This window comes from Python bivittatus, unplaced genomic scaffold, assembly GCF_059951505.1.
Source record: "Python bivittatus isolate LINGU-HERP-01145 unplaced genomic scaffold, Pbiv_v1 ctg000690_np1212, whole genome shotgun sequence".
Classification (NCBI taxonomy): Eukaryota; Metazoa; Chordata; class Lepidosauria; order Squamata; family Pythonidae; genus Python; species Python bivittatus.
The window spans coordinates 10,211,443-10,233,562 of NW_028277096.1; the positions used below are offsets into that span (position 1 = coordinate 10,211,443).

At 39.7% G+C, this 22,120-nt stretch overlaps 1 protein-coding gene across 2 annotated transcripts in view; it reads left to right on the top strand.

The window, feature by feature from the left end:
* The window catches only part of ZZEF1 (zinc finger ZZ-type and EF-hand domain containing 1), an 83,317-nt gene that overhangs the window by 1,184 nt on the left and 60,013 nt on the right, over positions 1–22,120 (top strand). The window contains exons 2-12 of one of the 2 annotated variants that reach the window (XM_088152424.1): positions 4,532–4,676; positions 6,753–6,947; positions 8,719–8,890; positions 10,280–10,479; positions 14,205–14,415; positions 15,778–15,894; positions 15,997–16,175; positions 17,471–17,569; positions 18,796–18,887; positions 19,318–19,466; positions 20,467–20,578. In XM_088152424.1, the coding sequence (XP_088008550.1) occupies positions 4,532–4,676; positions 6,753–6,947; positions 8,719–8,890; positions 10,280–10,479; positions 14,205–14,415; positions 15,778–15,894; positions 15,997–16,175; positions 17,471–17,569; positions 18,796–18,887; positions 19,318–19,466; positions 20,467–20,578 (1,671 nt within the window). Of the gene's footprint in view, positions 1–4,531; positions 4,677–6,752; positions 6,948–8,718; positions 8,891–10,279; positions 10,480–14,204; positions 14,416–14,545; positions 14,672–15,777; positions 15,895–15,996; positions 16,176–17,470; positions 17,570–18,795; positions 18,888–19,317; positions 19,467–20,466; positions 20,579–22,120 lie in introns of those variants that run through there. The other variant, XM_088152426.1, reaches the window with a different exon arrangement.

The window sequence follows — 22,120 nt, forward strand, 5'->3', positions numbered from 1 at the left end:
ACATTTAGTTCTAAATGTATTACTGGCATTTCACTTCTGACTGCAGTGAAAGGCTTTTTCTCCTGAACCAAATAGCAGGCTGCAAGCACATGCAATTTTCATCAAGGGTGCCATTAGGGAATACATTTGAAATGAAGAGATAAGGAATCCCTGGAAACATATTTTAAATCATGTGTAGTTTAGCCTTAGAGAAATGAGGAGGATGAATTGCCAGCAGGATTTTAATGGAGCCCTGTCAGTATACTTATTTCTGCATAAATGCAGAGCGCTAGTCATGATGTTTCCTTTTGGGGCAACAATATTATGCAAAGTACAGAAAAAATAAGCAGTAACCAAAATAAATTAGGATCCACTGGAGTTGGGTGGCCAATAAATTTAAAATAATAATAATGGCAAGAGATAAGTGAAAAAAGTAAATAAAATCTAATGAAAGTTTTTTTTTACACAAATAGCATTCACTACACCTCTTTATACCTTTTTTTTCTTAGCTCCTCCTGTGTCCATACACTGCCTTCTACATTACCTTTTGTTCTTTAATCCTACTGTATTCAACTTTTCTGTTTTTTGACATAACCAGCTCTCACTTTTGTATAACAAAATGGTCAGAAGCATGTTCTTATATGGAATCATTTTTCTTCTGACAAGCATTCATCCTTGTCACAGACCATATACTTCCCATGCCTTTCTATTAAGTTTTCCTTAAAATGTCTCCATCCATTTTCTCACGTTTAATAAACTTTCTACCAAAGTATGCAAATTTCATCTACTTATTCTTTTTTTTCCTGTAATTTATCTAGAGCTTGCACTTGTTTAGTCCATTTTCCCTGTCAAACACCTTGGTCTTTGATACATTATTAATTGTACATCCATATTCCTTGCTACATCATACAGTGTAACATTTGCTGCACCTTCTCTGGATTCTCAGCCAACAACTTTATCATCTGCATATAAAAGTACAAACACATTCATGTAATCAGTGACCCATGCCAAACAGCTGTTGGCCACACTTGATATCTGGTCTTTACCACAGGGAAGTGGTCTAATACCAGGAGACTTTTCCATCTGTTGCTTGTCACAGACAGACCATTCTTCATGACAAAGAGTTTAACTAGGGCTGCTAACCTCCACAGGGAGAAAGCACTGATTTAAGATGACCTGCCTCAGGTGCTTGAACCTATAGGGTTTCCAGATGGCATTTGGGGAATTCCCCAACAATTAGGGCAGCTCTGTTGAATGTATTGTTACATTCTTGAATATGGAGTTGACAAGTATACTAGATAGGGCTGCTCCTGAGAGTTGATGAGTTTTGGGAGATTAGGCAAGTAAAGAGATACACAGAGTAATGTGGGAGAAAATGAGGTGTGAATATGGCTGGCCATAGGCATGAATATAAATTTGGTGGTGATAAGGGCAGTGAAGCAAGATTACATTTCTGTCAGATGGGTGGCATATGAATATGATAAAATAAATAAATTACTTCCCACCCTTGTTGTGTCTGCAGAATCTTTGCCCACTGCAGTATTCAGAGTGTCCTGAGCAATTAATAGAGAAGTACAGCTAGTTCCTGCTGGGAAACTGCAATTACCTGGCAAACGTTGCTCATTTTTGTTCTCTTTGAAGCTGGGTGGATAGTACCTTAAAATGTTGCAGAAATGACATCTTTTATTTACCTGAGTGGGTTTTGAGCCTGTGGAACTTGAGGAAGTGAGAAAGTTGTTGAGAAAATGTTGGAGCAACAATTAGAAAGTGCTCTGGAAGATATGGGATATCTGGCAGCTTGGATTCATGTCCTAGCTATAGGAGAGAAACTGCACTGATTGTTCTTATGGTTGACTACCATGGCTGCCCTTATCCCGCTGAACCTCTCAGTGACCTTCAATACTGTCAGCCACAGGTTTCACTGGGCCATCTGTGAGGGTTGGGAATTGGAGGCACTGTTTTGCAGTGGTTCCACTCCTATTTGAGTGGGTGGATCTATTCACTGGTGGCAGGAGGAGAGGTTGGCCCCCAATCAGTGCATTATGGGGTGCCCAAAGTCCTTTCTACAGTCCTATCTCTTTGAAGTTGCTGGGAATTTGAGGGAGCTATCATCAATATGCAAATGATTCCTAGCAATAGTTCTCCACCCTGAGCCAAAAGGTCCTGGCTTGGTGCTTGGAGTCTGTCAGGGCCTGGATAGGAAAAAAGGCTCAGACTTAACCCAAGCAAGATGGAGTGGATGTTAATTCAGAAGCCTTTTGAATCCAGGATAATATCAAATTTGACTCTTAGTGGAGTTATGCTTACCCAGATAGAGCAGGTCTACAACTTCAGAATTCTTTTGGATTCATAGTACCTGCTGCAAAAGCAGGTGGAAGCTGTAGCCTGGATGGTCTTTTGTTCAGCTCCATTTGATGCACAAGTTGTAGATTGGATTACTGTAATTTGTTCTCACCTTGAAGACCACCCAGAAACTTCAGCTTTCTAAAATGCATCAGCCTATGTACTTAGTGGGCAGTCTAGATGCTGCAATGTTACACTACTGCTCTGAGAGCTGCATTGGTTACTGGTGTGTTTCCTGAGTGCAGTTCAAGATGTTGATCATTAAAGTTCCTTTTCGTTTGGAGCCTGGATATCTAAAAGATCTCATTTTCCAATTAGAGACAATTCTGATGACTGAGGCAGATGCTGAAGATCCCTTGCTATTGCAAGGTATGATAGGAGTGGTCTGATGAAGGGCATTCCTTGTGGGGCTCCTTTCCTTTGGAAGAGCACATGTTCTGGTGTAGCACATTTTGGTTTTAAATTAATATTGTAATCAAGAAAAATGCCAAAAGCAAGTGAAGGCTAGATTGACAAAAAAGTAAAATTGAAACTGCGAACTGTTTTGTTGCTTTTGCTGGAAGGGTGTGGAAGGTACATAATCTAATGAAGATAATGTCAAGAGAAGTACAGTATTGCTTCTGGGCCAAGGTTCAGTGGACAACACCCTGTTAAAAAACAAGCCTTCTGTTATTCAGGTAGGAAATCTGGTTGATTTACATTGCCTTCAGGCTGTAGCAAATGGCAAAGTTATCTTGCTTAGTTATATTTCTGGAGTCCATTTTTGCAAATCCAACCATAGTCCAATTAGATTCTGCAAATCCAACCATAGTCCATAATCAAAGCAGTACGATGGCAGACAAAATCAAAATAAGTGTAGTCAGATAAAATTTACCAGAACCTGGACAGAGAGAGCTCTGAAGATTAAGTTTTATGTCTCCTCTGTTAACATACCATTGATCTCAGAAAATTGCTGGAAAGGGTGTGGAAGGTGCTGAATACAAGTAAAACAAAAATGTATTAATTATAAATATTTATAATACACTACCACTAAATGTGCCCAGAGCCAGGTAATTGTTAGTATATATGTCTCTTTTGTTTCCTCACAATATCCCTTCCTGGTCATTTTTACAGATTGTGACAGATTCACCAGAAGTAATCCAAGCTTTTCAAGTCTGGTGCCCTCCAGATGAACTTGGACTACAACTCCCATAATTGCCATCTAGTATGGTTACCACTCTCACTAGGAATTCTTAGACTGAGAGTCTTAACAAATTTATCTGGAGATCACCATTCTAGGTTAAGTGGATATCATCTTACGCAGGAGTGGATAGGCTATAAATGTTATGCAAGGTTGTTTGCTTTCATCAGATAAAGCAAATCTGCTCAGCAGTATTTCTATATTCATTGATGATAGAACTTTAAATAAATGTGTCAGCCTCTCAAAGGATCAGGGCTCGCTGACTGAGCTGAAACTGCCATATTAAAAGTGGCAAAATATTTTCTTATCTTAGGAGACATTGTGATGTCAGTTAATACATTATTTCATGTCGATTATCTTTGTAAAGTTCATATGCAACAGCATTCTTTATGCATCCATTTGCAGTGCCGGCCCCATGTTGGCAACCAGAGTTGTATTTATACCGTTTGGGAGGCAACTTGGCCAGTTTTAGAGAAAGTTCTTTGAATGCTTTGTTTCTTGTCATCAAATATTTGCAGTCAGTAGGGTTACTGTAATCTAAAATTGTGGTTTGCAGTTACCTGAACTGCAGAGATCAGAAAAGCTGAAGGCCTTTACCTCCATTAATATCTGTCCTTTCTGTGGTTGAGCTGTGGTAAGTGAAAAATAGGGAACAGTTGCCAGGGGAAATATGAGCATTTGTTTCTTCAGTCCAGGCCCACTGAAAGCCTGTCACTCAAGTTTGTATATGTTGTGTTTTGGTTTGCAAATTACCCCAGAAAAAACAGGTGTCATTTATTTGTGATGAGTGCAGTTTTTTATTTCTCCTGTGAGAGGCATTTTACAGTATTTAAATTTTCATAGCTGTGTTGTCAGACAATAATAGCTGAGAGTTACTTCTTTAAGAACCTCATTAAGGTCTTTGAACAAGATGGTATTAATGCAGTCCAAATTCTAATCAAGTTTGTGAGTTTTCTGTCTTTAACAGCCAATGGGTATGATAAGTACTGAGAGACACAGGTTTATCTAACTCTTTTTTTCCCCCTCTAGGCCTTTGCTCAGTTTGATCCTGAGGGTGATGGTACAGTGGATGTGGAAAACATGCTGGAGGTTCTCAAGAACTCCAGTGGTGCAAATTTGCAAGGAGAGCTTAGTCACGTAATCCGGCAGATGCAGAGTTGTTCACTTATTCCAGGTAGGTGTGATGGAATGCAGTAGAGACCGAGGTTCTCAGGAAGGAGGGAGTGCTTTTCAGGAAGGAAAAGGAGGAGAAAAGAGGCAACATAGTCCAGAGCAGGAGCATGGGAAGAAGAGATTTAAGATAGCCACTCCCTAGATTCTCCCAGAGTATGTCTATTAGGTTAGCATAGTACAGATTTAGTCTGGCAAGATTCTGTCTATATGGTGTAAGCAATAAAGAACTGAACTTGGCTGGATTGTTTCCCTGTTGTTCTTGGGTTGGGCCTGACAGTAAGAAAGAAGGAAGGAAGATGTCCCTGGCATCTTCTCTTAAACGATCTTTGATAGATGTACTGGAGAAATCACTGAGACCTTGGAGAATCCTGGTTTAGATGGATATAGCTTTTAAGAAATGTGATGTTTCAAGCTTTGTACGGGCATATATACAGTGGTACCTCGGGATACGAACTTAATCCGTTCTGTGACTCTGGGCGTATCCCGAGTTGGTCGTAACCTGACGCAAATTTCCCCATAGGGTTCAATGTAAATCCAGTTAATTTGTTCCGCCCTCCGAATTTGGTCGCACCCCAAAGCAAATTTTCCCATAAGGTTCAATGTAATTACCATTAATCCGTTCTGGCGTCCGCGGACCACGCATCAGGGGCGGGAAAACGGCCAGGCGCCACGTGGCGCGGTGGGAAAACGGCTGGGTGCCGCGCGGCGGGAAAACGGCTGGGCGCCGCGCCGCGCGGCGGGAAAACGGCCGCGGACCACGTGTCAGGGGCGGAAAAATGGCCGCGGACCACGTGACAGGGGCGGAAAAATGGCCGCGGACCATGTGTCAGGGCGGAAAAATGACTGTACCCTAAGGCGGAGTTCACACATCGAGGTAAATTTTTGCTGCCGGAACTGGTCGTAACCCGAAAAGTTCGTTAGTAGAGGCGTTCGTATCCCGAGGTACCACTGTATTTTGTCTACTGCCTGAAATCAAATATTGTTCAGGTTCCTGAAGCACTTCCAGATTTCTAAATAGAGGGAATAGTGGAACAAAATTATATTTTCAATGCCCTTATCTCCTTCAGCTTTTTTTTTTTTTTTAAAAAGATATCTAACCAAACCTTATAACTTAGATCTTGAAACTTCTATAAAAATGCCTATAATCAAGCTTATATGATAATCTGCTCATGTGTCATTCTAGGGTAGATTAAACAAACCAGGCATTAATTGTCAATTTAGTGTATTAATACAGTGGAACCATTGATTACTGTTTATGTGAATATTTAATCAACTCACTGGTAGCTTTTAAATCATGATATCATGATGACGCTGAAAGTTGCCGGCCAGAAATGGTCGACGCTTCAGCGGATCAAGTCCAGCCTTCGCGTTAGCAGGGTGAGCTCCTGTGTCCTCCCCAGTTCCTGTAAACCCAACAGTTCGAAAACTCACGTGAGTAGATAAATGGGTACTCTCACTCCAGTGGGAGGAAAAATGCTGGCGGCGCCTTGCAAAAAAGGAGTCGGGAGCAGTTGCCAGTAAGTGCGAAAAACCGCGTGCACCTGAAAAGGGCACGAAGCAACGGAAACCCCGCCTCCTGCGCTCGCCAGCTGGGCTCTGCTCTAGGAAGGAGGCTCTGGCAAACCACTTCCGAAACAATTGCCTTGAAAACTGCAAGGACTCGTCCAAGCAGTCACTGCAGAGTCGCTAACGACTGAGCACAGATTAAAAAAAAAAGAAAGAAATTGAATTAAATAAATAAATCTAGATCTCAGGCAGCAAAAATTAACCCATGCATTTATAGCATTTATGCTTAAAACGAATAATCTTTTTATGAGTTTTACCAAAAATAGCTTCTCTCTCTTTTCCTAGCTCTGATTGATTGATTGATTGATTGATTATGTGCCATCAAGAGTTGTCAACTCTTAGAGACCATGATAGATTTTGTCCTGGTCTTCCTCTTCTTTCCTTCCACCTTTCCGTGCATTAGAGCCTTTGCCAGAGAATTAGTATATATGGGAAAGGATATGGCAGAATAAAATGAGTTTCCCCACCTACCTTTATATGCACTTCCTTAAACATCTCTCTTTTCTTACAGGTTTTATAGATATATTTTCAGAATCAAATGAGCGCCTTAGTCTTCATGCTACTATGATTCTTAGATTCCTGCATCGGCATCGTATCACCAGCACTGTTATCCCATATCCCGTCTTGGAATACTTTAACAATATTTGCACTATGCGATCTTCTGTACTAAAGGATTCTTTAGATCGGCTCCTCCTAAAAGAAAAAGGTATTAAAAATGAATTTTTAGTAAACTTACTTTTTGCTTGCTTATTTAAAATATTTATATTGTGCCTTTCTATCACTAAGCCTTCAAGATAGTTTTCAAAATTTGGTAGCAATGACGTCTATATAGAGGTAACAATCAAAAACACACCATCCATTGAAGTTGCAATCGATTCTTCCACATTGGAATGCCAACACACACACACACACACACACACACACACACACAAAAGCCCTGTTCTCACTCCCATGTCCTTCATCTCATGATGGCATCCTGAGTAGGGCTTCTAATACTGTTATTACAAAAAAGGTAGGCTTATATGGGATTTGTTTAGAAATTCTCCTGGTAGTCAAATATTTATCAGGCTGGCAGTTGGGATTCATAATAATGTGGCTTTTGTGTTTGGATTTGATAAAATCAGTAGTGTGCTGGATGATGTACTTTTCTTCACTTCCCGTAGTACTTATGAAGACATAATGATTTAAAGCAGGATCCCCCACAGTGGTCAGTATTGACTCCCAAGGGCTGATGTTGTTATTATTTGTAGTACAATTAAAGTAGTATTTATTAAATTGCTTTTGTATGATGTTTGGGGGTCAGTGAACAATCTGAAACTTCATGAGGAGGTTGATGAGTTGAAGAGTTTGGGGACCCCTGATTTAAAGGCATGTATATAGAATTGCTTTTCCTTGGTGCTCCACTTCTCCTGGAAGGATTGTGTGGCTAAAGAAGCAAGCTGCAGCATTGTGTAATTGTTAATTTAGGCAAGCAGACTTGTATGCTTTTAAGTGGAATAGAGCCAAAATCACTTAGTGTTCTAGGTGTTTTTTTCTTTCTCATTCCCCTCCTAAGCGAATGGCCATTTTGCACAATTTTCTCTAAGTGTTCTGCAGCATTTTGGAGGTGGCCATCTCCCTTCTCTACTTAAAATGACCTCTACTAGGGCTGGAGCATGGAGGATACAGAACTATTCTGGGAACACAGCTGGTGCTGTCCCTTGCTCCCCCTTCCCTTCTTGAAAAACGTTAGGAAAAAAACTAATTGCTGTTCCACTGCAGTGAAGAGACCCATTTCTGAGAAACCATTGAGGAACGTTTCTCAGCCTCTGGAAAACTGAAGTGAAATTATTCTATACATTTCTCTGCCCACAAATAGTGTGGTAAATCTGATTTGCGCAAATCAGTCAACAGTTTGGCTTGGATTTTTTTGTTTTGTTTCTTTGTTTAATCAAGCACACATTAGTCAGCAAAAGTGGAGAACAAACTGCTTCCCTCTTTATTTTCTCAAACTAAATGAAGACAACTAGAAAGGTTAAGAAACATGAACGACAGAAATATTAAAAACTTATAATGGAAAAGCAGCAGGCTCAGTAATCACCACATAGAGGGGTGGGTGAAATGCTTCACTCCTAATTTCAGTCCTATTCAGCTTGGGATGACATGCATTTTTATGATTTGTGAGAATGTGGTTTTTGGAAGCGTGGGTTAAACTTAGCAAAGCACTTCAGAATGTCAGCTTGCAAACTGTATTCTGAGTTTCTTGATGTCTCATTCTGAGACAGCTTGGGGTGGCCACTATGAAAGCAGAGGGCAGAAGTTCACAAAGAACAATGAACAGATTAGTCTGTTTATTTATTAAATTTATATGATCACCCATCTCAAATATATTTCTCTGGGTAATTAAAAACAAAAACAATAAGCAAAACTATAATGACAACTGTTGATATGAGTGCTTCTAATTATCCTGTTTGTCCCTATATCTGATCATTTTACAGAGAGCCCTAGTAACTTAAATGGAAACCAGGAATCAGACAAACTCAAATCAGTTTCTAAGTGCTACACCCATATAGAAACCTCCTCTAATTCAGCCGATATAGACAAAATGACAAATGGAGAAACCTCCTCCTTCTGGCAATCTGATGGAAGTGCTCGATCACACTGGATACGGTGAGAGCGTGTTGCTAAATATTATTAATAAACTGGCTAAGATGGCTAGAATAAAACCTGACTTTGATGGAAATTGATCTGTAATTGTTGACATAAGACGCCAAGGTGTTTGGGGTGGTACAACAGGATGGTGTTCATTTAACCAGCCAAGTGTGCATGATACTCATAGATTGGGCCTGAGCCTCATGCTGGAATATACTTGAAACGTATCAACTCTGACCACATAGAAATCTGACCTGTAAGGGCATTAACTTTATCTGGCCAAAAATGCAAAAGGCATTTCTCTCATACAGATTGGTTGATCTGAGATAGCATATCATGATTATCTTTTTAGGGCCATTAATTGATTAGTTGATATATTAAATCTGCATAAATTTGCATACAAGGACCTTTTTTTAATGAAAAAAATCCATTTTCTCTTTTTCACAATGGGCTTATTCTCAGAGTCATGCCTTAGAGAGAATAGCATTTTTAGCTAGATTTTATGTGTACTGTATATATAATATACACACATATGAATATTTCCATGCTATTTATTACAAAGAATCTGATAGCAGTTTACAAATCTTAAAAATATTTTAAAATAAAAGCAGGAAAAAATGCCAGGATAAAAGCAAGGCATTAAAAGACATGTGGTCAGGGTTAATGGCTGGATAAGGCTAACGCAAATTAGGAGTTTTTAAAAGATGCTTTAAATATGTAAACTTTTATTAATCTACAATGCAGTTCTATGCATCTCTGATAACCTGTTTTAGGTAAATGAAATTTTATTTCTTGTTTAAGTATGTATTCATGCAATTTATATGGCCACCCATCTCAAATATATGACTGGGCGGCTGACAAAAAATAAACTTAGGTAAAAACATAACAAAAAACAAAAATATAACAGCCAAGATAAGACCACCCAGCACAATCAGTCTGTATCTATATATCTATATCTGTATTTATCAGTATAAACAGGATTGCAGCCTAAATGTTGCAGCTTTTTCTTTTCTCAAGATTCTGTGAAATAGAAACATTTTATTATTTTATCTTTCTCATGAAATATAAGCCTATCAATAGATAATAGTCATGTTTGCTGTATTATACCCTTATTTCCTGTCAGGTAGACTATAGTTGAATGTATTTATTTATTGGTTACTGAGAAATATGAGTATGAAGGCATTCTTATCTTGGCTTGTTCCAGCTCTCTGCATATTTTCATGAATAATGTTTGTATTAAAAGTTTCTATGAAACACATAACACTGATGTATCATCACATCTTAATTGTCCTATGTTTGTGTTTTTATATTTCATTGTATATATTCTTACTTTGTGAGCCACTGAGAGTCCTGTGATTGCATTGGGATGCAAACTTGATGAATAAACTCTTTCTTCCTGTTTTTCAGTTTAAAGATGAAACCAGATGTCATTCTGAGGCACCTCTCCATTGCTGTCGCAGCAAATGACCAGAGTTACATGCCCCAGCAAGTTACAGTAGCAGTTGGAAGGACTGCCAGCAATCTCCAGGAGGTCCGAGATGTTCACATTCCCAGCAATGTTACTGGATACGTGACATTGTTGGAAAACGCTAACATTAGTCAGATGTGTGAGTCAATAACAATACAGTTGGCTTTTTTGCTATTTTTTTTTAAATTAAAAAAAATACTGAATGACTTGGAAGGTAAAGGGAGAACTTTGGAAACAAGTTTTTAAAATGTTGCATTTACCACCGAATTATACAGGCTAATTGCAAACACATTATTTGTGTTGCTGCTTACTCTTCCCATCCCTGAATCTGGAGGAATACGTAGAGAACTCAGAGAAGGAAGTTGTATTTGCACTATGCTGGGCTTTTGAAGAAGGTGCAAGCAGCCCATTGCTGCTATTTACTAAAGCTGAATGAGAAGGGAAAGAGATCACTCTTCTCTTCACCCCGGCTTTCTCTATAAGAAAGATCTTATAGGTAGAAGGAGGTAGAAGCAGCAAGGTGCTCTCTGCAAATGTGGAATCTGAGGTGTGGAAGCTTCTCCATGGAGAAAAGAGATGGTTCCATTCCTGTAAGTTTAGACTTTTAAAAAGCATCAGCTGTGCCAAACGGCCACTCATTTTCTTCATTGAAAGTAGGGAGCAATGGGTGGCTTTTCTCTCTTCCCATTAGAGTCTTGCAGACAACAGCAGTGAGGTCTAACAGATACTTTGGGTAAAGGTGTTGATAGAGCAAAACCATCTTTCCCTCTGTTTGCTGGGAAGGAAGTTGGTGGTGATGGATGTTTCTACAAATTGGGCTTTTAGAGAAATTGCAGCCACCATCAACTTCTGACTTTTGCAAAATAAAACTGAAAGAAAAAGATTGTCCTCAAAGTCTTTTTTTTCCCTGTGGTCATTTTGGTTTTTTTCAGGAAATAGCTGTGAGGTTCCACTATTGCTTTCTGTTTTTTTTTAAAAAAGAGAGAAAATAATTTATTTTCTGAAGAACCTGAGAGGAAAGGGGAGAGAGCTTCTCACAAGTAGGATTTCTCTCTCTCTGGGTGGTTGTTCACCAGATGCAGAAGGGCCTCATCTCTTAATTGAGAGGTGACTTAGTGTATTGACCACCTCTTCCATCAGACAGCTTAACTACAAATGTGTTCCCTCCAAGTAGAGCTTCCTCTTTTTAAAATCTGTTTTTTCATCCATTCATAGCATCTATAAACTTACAAAAACACCCACACAAGTGAAATTATTTCTCAGAATTCTGTCCTGAGATTGTGGTTTGGTCCCTTGCCAGCATCATTATCTATGCAAACAGCAGACCTAAATCTTTGGCTACCTATTTGTTTAGAAATGGAATAGGGCCACCTAAAAATAAGACAGTGACTTTTATATAAGCAGGAACTTTAATAGTACCAGTGATGTCAGTGGAGATAAGGCATGGATTATTGGGAGCACTTACATGAGAGCTACCCAGATCAGGTTATACTCAGAATTCCATAGGCATACGTATGTGCACATGTCTATAAATAAATAAGAAAAAGCTCAAAAATTATTTGGAACTTTCCAGTACGTGCAGAATGTTGATGTGCCAGTTTGATTGTTGCAAGGAGGAAGATTTCCCCCACTTAAATTGGTTTGAGTTCTTGAATCTTATGATTCACAGTATAGGAAGGTGAAGGGTGAGAGCACTTTCTCCTGCTCCTTCCAGAAATCTCCCTCCCTTGAACTCTGAACCTTCAAGTTTTCAAGGATAACCAGTGCTCTAAATAGGATCTCTTTTTAGATATAGAAATATATTGTAGCACTTGACTGCAGATCCAAGTTTTGTCTCAATTCTTGAATGTGTGAATATGCTTACAGCATTTCTAGGAATCACTGGAATTTCTTTCTGGGCAATAGTCATGTACCATAATTATAACTAACCCTTAAATATGTATGCTGGCAGTAACAATCAAAATAAAATCTTTTTTTTTAAATCAAGAAACTGTTACCTAGGCTGGGTGGATCAGCAACATTGAAAATCAACCTATGGGAACACAGACAGGAGGAGCCCCATTGGAGTGGATATGATAGGGCTGAAAAGGTTATATAATGTAGAGTATTTCTTGGGTTTGCCCAAGAAATGTTTTCACTTTAAAACAGCTGTGGTGGTAGTGGGGCTCTGAGTCAGAATAACAAAATAGTGATACTGTGAGAGTAATGGGGGTTAATCCATTCTGTTCCCTTTTGCCATTTTTTAAAAATTATAACTACTATTACCTCCCCCCCAACATACACACATTCGTGTATATGCATTATTGTTGGATGTATACTTTCCTCTGTGGTTAATAGAGGGGGGGGAAGGTAATGTGGATCAGAAAAACGGTGCAGGTTGACTTGTATCCCAGTACTTCTGCTCTGATCCAAATGGAATCCCTCTTCCCTTTGTGATTTCTGGTTTTATTTCCCCCCAAGTGAACACTTTAGCAGATGGCCTGACTTTGCTGTTGGTATACTATACTGCCTTAACTGCATGTAAATTTGACTGATAACTTAGACATAGAAATTTATTCTTAATTTTTGCTATTGTGTTCTGAACAATAACCATATACTCTCTAAGAGGAAATAATGCTCTAAAAAGTCAGAGGTGGTAAAGTATTTGTTCTGGGTTTTTTTCTCTCTCTTTTTTAGTTGAGCTCCAAGAATTGAACTTGCAAACATGAGACAAATCAGTCTCAAGTGGCAGAACTTAGTAGCTACCCACAATGACATAGTAGGAGTTGATCTCATGGTACAGGCAACTGGGACATTCATTTGTACGAGTCTTGTTGAAATTGTTGGGTGTCGTGCTCTTTATTTCAGTAGACTCATACAGAAGGATATACCAGATGATTGAATCTATATTAATACAGTTAGGTTATGGAATGCCACTTTGTGATTCTATTCCAAGCCCCCAAAACATTTTGGTCTAGAACTGACACTGTCACAGGAGTATTGCTGGCCATTTAAAACTTATGTTTGACAGACATGGGAACTATGTAGGTTTCCTTTGCTTTTTTGCTCTCATATCATCCATATCTTTTTCCACGTAAATTCATAGGGGGATGTTGAGGGTATGTGTTCAACACATGCACAAATAAAGACATTCCCCACTGGAGATGCTGCTGCAGTGTTTGCTTGCGTCTAACTTGCTTGTCTTCCCACTGTTAAAAGATTTCTAGTTTAAGTCATTTCAAATTCATGGTTCTGAAAGAGTCTAGTATAGTTTCCAGTTGATATCTTTTTGGGCTGGCAGTAGGTTACTTATTTGTCTGATGCTTCCTATGAAAGCATCTATTCATTACTCTTGGCGTGAGAAATTATCAGAAATCAACATTTAGAAGGACTTCTGAGAAAAAAATTACTACTACTACTACTACTATAACAGAGGTGTGCAGTTATCCCAGTATAACCTATGGATGTGGCTAGACACTTACTTTCTCTAAATGGTCACATTTTCCCACTGCTTCAAGATGGCTCGCTCCCCTTTCACCATTCTCCCATATAGACTACCTTACACAGGACCTTCAGAAAGTGGTCCTGCCTCAAAAGACACCATGGATCAAATGCTTCTGGATCTTAGAAGCAAGTGAGCCTACCTTTGGTTGGATTTACTGACTAGGTCGACATACTCATATTCCCTGAAATAATTGAGATGTATCTATATTTCCCCAAATATATGCCTAGATGCAATTGGGTCTCTTAAAGATTAATTCAACTGTGTTGCTATGTGCCCTAAGACCTGTTCTTAAGTGGTATTATCAAGAACTGGCTGAGTTCTAAAATTTCCAGTTTGTCCCTTAGCTGGAAGAAATTACCCTTGTTTGATATTCTTGACAGATGTACAGATTAACATCAAGCGTTGCCTTAGTGATGGATGTGATACAAGAATTCATGGTCTCAGGGCTATTGGGTACCAAAGAGTGAAAAAAGCCGGTGTCTCTGTATGTGATGCTTCAGCCATCTGGTACTGGTCACTTTTGACCTCTCTGGTCACAGCATCCATGGAAACTAACCCTGCGATTGTTCATGCTATCCTGCAAAATACCCAGTAAGTTCCCTCCTCTTTCATCATGTTAACTCTCCTTAAATCACTTCTCTGTTTTGTAGTGTGAACATACTTTCTTGTATATTCCTTTATAGCATTAAAGAACATTCATCCGTATTCACATTCAACCTAGGTATTCAACTAGGTCAGCCTTCCCCAACTTTGGCACCTTTCAGGCTTTAACTCCCAGAGTTCTCAGCAATAATCATGCTGGCTGAGGAATTATGGGAATTGGTCCACCCGTCTGGAGGGCATTCAGGTGAGAAAGGTTGCTCTGCAGCTTGTGTTTGGAACTTTGAATGACAGCTTGTGAATGTATTAGTAATCCAGGAATGCAAAAAATTGATTTAAAAACCTAAACCTTCTTGGTTTGGAACAAGTTCCTTTATTCCTGCTGTCCACAGATGGACAGCCTATAAATTTAATAAATACATGCTGCACTTTTATTAATGTGATATATCCCCCACCCTCAAAATGAAGCAGGTAGTACCTAATTGCCCTTGTACAAAAAGGAAGATAAGAAAATCAGATGCATTGCCCTTTGTGCAATAGGTTTGTCTGTCTTAGAAGCACTGGAACTCATTAAGTAAAAATCTCCATTTAAGTTGATGTATTTTTTTTAAGTAAGCGGTTTTAAAATATTTTGATATTCTATGCATCATAATAAAAGTTAAAACTCCAAAACGGTTTAAAAACTGTAAACTATTAATTTCAGAAATAAAGTTGTATAAAATTATGGGATGAACTTAAGCGCTAGCTACTTTCCTCATCTCACTCCCTGCCTCCATGGAGTGAAGGAGAAACTGTAGGCTGCCCAAAGTTGTTAACTGCTAGGGGCCAAAAGATTCAAGGTCAATATATACTGTAAATGTTACTTTTTGGTTAGCCATGTTGATGATCAGCCAGCTCTTAAATGTACCTTCAGGGAAGAGCTAAGAGTATAACTGCCCAGAGTCACCCTCTGGGGGAGATGGGCAGCATATAAATTTAATAAATAAATAAATAAGTATACTGCAGGACTGACTGAGATGGGTTAAACCAATTTGATTGCAAGCCAGGATGTCTTTGTTTCTCAGAGAAATTAATTTCCCTGAATTCTCTGTAGGTTAAGTTCTCATGATTGAGTCTGTTGTAGGGCACGTATAAGACTATTCATTAACGATCTCCTTTATTCAGGAATCTGAATGGCTAAAAACAAAAAAGTAAAGGCAAGCGTAATTAAGTCCGTCGCTCCTTTGTTGCCAGATTCTTAGGCAAATAGTACCCATCACGGCTGTCTTCTTGCGACAATTTGCAATTGCCTCAATCTGGCTTGAGGCAATTTCTGATTGGGCTGCCTTTTCTTTCTCTTGTCTTGTCCTCTAGGAAGGCGCTGCAACATATGCCACCTCTTTCTCTGTCTCCAGGCTCCACGGACTTTTCAAGTTTCTTATCTTCCAATGTTTTGGAAGAAGTAGACAGTTTTCTCCTGGGAATTACCAGGTATGGTAAGGGTTGAGCCAGAATATAAAAGGGAGGAGGAGACTGGAAAGGTAGGATAAATTGCAAGTTTTTTTTAATTTAAACTTTCTTTTTCCATTCCAGTTATTGTGCCTCTCCGGAGGTAGAACTTACGTTGCTAGCATTTTCTCTGGCCAGAGGGAGCCTCACCAAAGTGCTGAATTCACTTTGCACAATTGCTGGCCACTTGGAAGTTGCTTATAAAGCTGCTTCTCTAATTACTTCCATGGCTACAGTCAGGCAAAACCTGCTCTACAAATATGGTAACCATTGCTGGGAACATTTGTGCTTGGGGGGTGTTCAGTCTTCTCTGCACCAGACTTTGGCAGACATCATATTGTTGTCATCAGGAGGTTTATTTTGTTTTTCTCCACAAACTACAGCACAGGGAGACTGCCCATAGGCCACATGAAGTTTTCCAATATCTCTTGTGTGTGTATCTCTGAAATCAACCTGATGAGATTCAGTGGCAAGATGGCCCACTTTCTGTGGTGCAATATTTGGGAGCAAAATTAAAGGTGGGAATGAATGTGGGAGGCCTCTGGAAGGCAAATCATTTCCATTCCCATCCTTAACACTCCCACTTCCCACAACTATGAAGAACATTTTTGTGCTGAAAATCAGGGACATGATTTCAGGTGGTTTGTTCCCCCCCCCCATGTTGGAGGGTTTAAGGATCAGAATGAAAGAGGTTTGTCTCTCAGAGGCTCTACTCCTGTTTCCAGTCTTCTCAAGTCCCCCAAATGATTCAAAAACTTTCAGCTCTGTCCCTTCCAGTGCATCATTGTAGCCTCTTGTGGACCTCTGGAGGGTTGGGAAGTTCCTTGTTGCTCCACCCCTCAAATGTTGTCCACCTTTGAACTTTGAACTAGGGCCACTGCAGAATGCTGCATAAGTATACTTACAGACCATAGTTGGTACAGGATATGTGGCAAGTAGCCTCCCGAACCCAGGATTCTTACAATGGGAAGACCCCATGCTTCTCTGTTCAGGACTGAGAGCCAGTGTGGTGGAGAGATTAAGGCAGTGGTTCTCAACCTTAGCCATTTTAAAATATGTGGACTTCAACTCCCAGTATTCCTTTAATCTCACTGCACTGACTTCCATAGGAATCAAAAGATCAGGATGCTTCTGAGCACTGACTCAGCCAAATAATTTTTTGTAGTAGTAGAAATCCATATTTGATTCTCCTCCCCACTTTCCCCCAAGGTTAACTAATTTATGCAGCATTAGTTGTGGAGAAAAATCAGTTATTTGCCTACCTTTGTCATGCTCAGTTTAACAGTCTTCATGGGGTCTCTACTAAGTTAAAATGTAAGTGTATCTTGAACAGCCAGTGTAATGCAGCACCTGTACTGTTGGGCATATATTAGGAAGAATCAATTTAAGTTCTCCTTTCAACTACATATTTCTGCTAGTAAATGTTAGACCTGGAATCATCCTTGTGAATTTAAGCTGAAAGAGTAGAGACTATTCTGAGTCATCCCCATCCTCCTCTGTTCAGTTGGGCTGTATTGGGCATCCTGTGTGTGTTCATAAAGCTTTTCTGCTTTTCCAGGAACAGCCCTGCAGTTAACGCTGCAAGCTTGTGATGTCAAAGGAAAAGAAGACAAATCAGGACCTGAAAATCTCCTTGTGGAGCCATGGACAGGAGATGGTAAGGACTCACTTAGATTCTCATTTTCGTCTCAGTAAAAACATTTCCATCTTGCTTTTCTGCCTCAAACAGAGATACCAAAGACGCTTACAATAAAATAGTTATTTAGAATATTAAAAACACAGCAAACAGAAAAGAACAATAATCTCAAACAACAATATAAAACAAATACACATACAAATAATATATTCAGCACATTAAAGGAGGACAGCTGTCATAGTGCTAGACAATTTGTAACCTAGGCACATTAAAAGAGTTTTTCCCCAGCTAAATTTCAAATGGAAGTATGGCACACATAAGAGTTCACCATACAGCCAGGATCATATGGTAGGAAGTGTTTTTCACATATTGTAACTTTAAACTATTTAGTATTTTGGTGATAAGATCCAGCAATTTGAATTGAAACTGGAAACAAGTGCAATTGTTACAAAAGTTGTGTTCTGTGTGCCAAATAACAGGCTCTGGTTAGCATTTTTTCAGACATGTTCTGAACAACCTAAAGTTTTTAGATGCTCTTCAGAGCCAGTTCCATATTCAGCATATTGCAATAGAACTGGGCATGTGTAACCGTGGCTTGAAATACAAGTAGTCCTTAGTTAACAACAGCAATTGGGGCTGGAATTTCCATCATTCAGCAATGCCATCATAAAGCACAATGGCACATGACCATGCTGGTTAGCGACAGCAGTTCCAGCACTTCTGGTTGCTGTTGTTAAGTAAATCTCATGATGTCATTAAGTGCAATGTCGCATGGTTGCCATTTGCAACCTCCTGCAGGCTTCCTCATTGACTTTACTTATTGGAAGTCGGTAGTGAAAATTGCAAATGGTGATCACATGACTGCAGGATGTTGTGACATCATAATTGTGAGCCAGTCACCGAGCACCCAGTTCATAATCATGTTACCCCGGGGATGCTGCGATGGCCGGAACTTCGAGGACTGATCATAAGTACCATTCATTCAGTGCTGCCATAAGTTTGAATGGTCGATGAATGAATGGTTGTTAAGTGAGGACCACCTATAGGTGCATTTTATACACTAGCCAGCCATTAGGAGTAAAACAAGCTCCAAGAGCACACTCATATTATGAACTTAATTCTTAGTCACAGTTGTTTTAATTAATGTGGACACCAGTTGCACAGTCTTGAACCAAACATGTATCAAGGTGAAAATGTTTGTTCTGAACATTCCAGATAAGTTGATGCATGTTGTATTTCATCCAAAGGCTTCCTGACAGAGACCGGAAAAAGACAGGCCAGCATCATTCTCTCAACTGGAACAGAATCAGCCTTTCAGGTCACACAAATCAGAATAAAGGTCTGAATGCTCTTCTTAAATATTCTTTCTGAATTTCTTTCTTTCACTTTTAACTGTATACTTGGTCTATATAAGTAAAGATAAAATTTCACTCATTTAGCCTCTTGTGGGCTGCAAGGTTTAGCCTCACATTAAAAAAAATCAGTTTGGAGAGCATATATTTCAAACAGTAAAACATTAACAATAGGAAGAGGGTTTTTTGGGGGGGGGAGCATATAAGATTTTGTTTAATTAATAAGCAGTGCACACCTATGTTTTCTTCTTTTATGAATGACTGAGATAATGCATCCCATCAATTTGAAACTTGGGAAAAGTATTATTTATGTAGAAAAAGGTTATATGGAGGTTTATATGAGCTAGCCTCAGAAAAGTCACTTCGTTTTTCTCTGCTTGGTTTGTGCAATGCTAGAACATCTTTTTTTCCCCCTAGGTGCGGAGAGGAGCAATTGGAGCCCGATGTGGGCTGGTGTTTGCTTACAATTCCTCTTCAGATAAATTTCATGCAGAGGAGCATTTCAAAAGATTTGAGAGCTATAACAAATGGAAACTAGAGGATTTCCGACACTTCTTAAAAACAAAGTAGGTACAAAACAAATGTGCCTCATTAATACATTGAGTATGTAAGCTGCCTTTTACTAAGTTAGCCTGTAGGCTTCTCTAATTGGCAGTGACTCTCCAGGATCTCAGAAGACAGAAGCCTTGCTTGTCACCACTTACCTGATCTTTTTAATTGATGATGCCAACAACTGACTTTGGGATTTTCTGTGCATGCTCTAGTATTGACCTGTGACATTTCCCTGAAAACTGAGTATATTAGCTTTCCTTAGCATGGCAGTCTGTTGAGACAGAACACAAAATTCCAATAGTCAATTCCAGGTTAAAGTGTCACATTTGACTACCTGATCCACAGGGACATTCTAGCCAGTGCTTCTTGTCACGCTGCACAAATCATGCTAAAACAAATGGTAAGCATGAATATCTTTGCTTTAAAAAAGAATGTGAAAGGGTCAGGACCTCTTTGAATCATTCCAAAGTGCTGGATATGGAAGAATGGACTGTAGTTATAGGAAGGCACACTCCAACTGAATATTATAAAATACTTGCTAACAATAAAAGCAGTGTGACAGTGGAACCTATTACCTAGAGAGCTGGTGGGCTCCCCTTCACAGAATGTGTTCAAGTAGAGGCAAGACAAAAATTTGTTGTAGATTCTTTAGTTTGGATTTCTGCACTGAGCAGGAGGTTGGGCTGAATGGCCCCTTCCAGCTCCATGATTCTGAGAAAAGGAAGTTTGTAAGCTCAGTTTTGGCCACAGTCTGATTTCTATCCCATTCAGTGGTCTTAGAAGATATTTAAACATCATGCTGAGCTACCCTTTTCAGAATTGTGATCTCTCCTTGCTGTCATTTTCCTCTGTGCAATAGTGTTTTTTGATTATTCAGCCAGTCTTTCCATTCCTTTGAATCTTCAGCAGAAAAAGATGTTCAGCACTGGGAACCCTTTACTCTAGCCACCCTGTGGTAGTTTGTGCTTGTTATAAAGTACAAATATTAAATTCATTCACTATGATTTTTTCCAGAAGTGGCATTGTATGTGATGAACTTGGAGAGGAAGATCCTGTTGGCTGGTTTGAAATGGAAGAGGAATGGGATGAAGCAGAAGTCAAAATGCAGCAGTGTAGAATTTCCAAGGTAAAACAAACTGTCTCCCTGTTTGTTCATAGATGTGTATTCCATCTTTCCTCTGAAAGCTCAAGACAACTTATGTAGGGATATTCCTTCATTTCATCCCCACAACAGGAACTCTGTGGGGTAATCTGAGAGAGTGACTGGCCCAAAGTCACTCAGTGCTTTTCTGTAACTAAGGAAAGTACACTGTATCACACTGGCTCTCATCATACCATTTATCTAAACTTGGGCTACTGAGTCTACTTGGGCTACAGGGTCCCTAAGTAAACCAAAAGACCCAGTAGCTCAAGAAGAAAAAGCAGGAGTCATCTACAAAATACAGTGTAAAGACTGTAACAAACACTACATAGGACAGACAGGCAGAAGACTAGCAGAGCGCATCCACGAGCACCAACTAGCAGTCAGAAGACATGAAAATTCCTTAATCTCACAACACATGGACAGACTCAACCATAGTTTTAACTGGGAAACTGTCAGCATTTAGACCAAGCTAAATCTAAATATGCAAGAGAATTCTTGGAATCCTGGTATGCAGACAAGGCAGCAATTAACAGACACATAGAGATTAACAACATCTACATACTATTCAAAAGGGACAAAAGACCAGAAGATCGCCTCACCAGCAAGCAATCACCAGCAATCATCACCTAGATAAGCAAAGGCACACAATCAAGCAGCAAACACATGCCAATCAAAGAACTACCAGAAGAGCAAAACAAAACCCCCACCCTTACCAGCACTGGCAAGGCAGGCCACAGCACATAAACAGAGAGCAAACCCCATCCCATTTTAGCACTGAAGACGTTACCTAGCCGGGTAATGAAACTTTTGCAAGAAAAGAACCAAGCTCAGAGAACCCCAAGGACTCCACATTACTAAATGTCTCCAGTCCTTACTGCAAGAAGCTCAATCCTGCCTTATAGCAGGAAAGACGGTGCTGTGCTGTGCTGTGCTGTGCTGTGCTGTGCTGTGCTGTGCTGTGCTGTGCTGTGCTGTAGGTAGGTAGTACTGATGTGCTGGTTTGGTCCTACCTGGTGGGGAGAGCATAGGAATTGCCATGCACCTTCCAGGGAAATCCTTGGCTACTTCAGCAGGTGTGATCTTGGCTTCTTGGTTCAGATGAATTAATAAACCACAGGGAATGACGTCTGTGATGAATGATGACTTTGTGCATTGTCAAAAGGAGCCAGTTGGGTTGATGAGAGCAATATGCTGCACCTCATTCCTTGTTCCTAGTGAAGCCAAAGCCTGACCAACTTAGATGTGCTAAATGAATGTGGTCTGTATCTCAACTTTACTTATCGGGCATTGCTAGGAACGACTGTAGCAAGATTGAACTTTACTATAGTAGTTAAGGTGCTGAATTAGAAACTAGAAACTGGAAGGCTGTGGGCTCTAGTCCTCTCTTAGGCATGAACGCTGGCTGGGTAACTTTGGACCACTTACTCTCTCTCCACCCAACCCACCTCACAAAGTTCTCACTATGGGGAAAGTAAGAGGCAGAAGCATTTTCTACACCTTCTGGAGTTGTTCAGAAATAAAGAT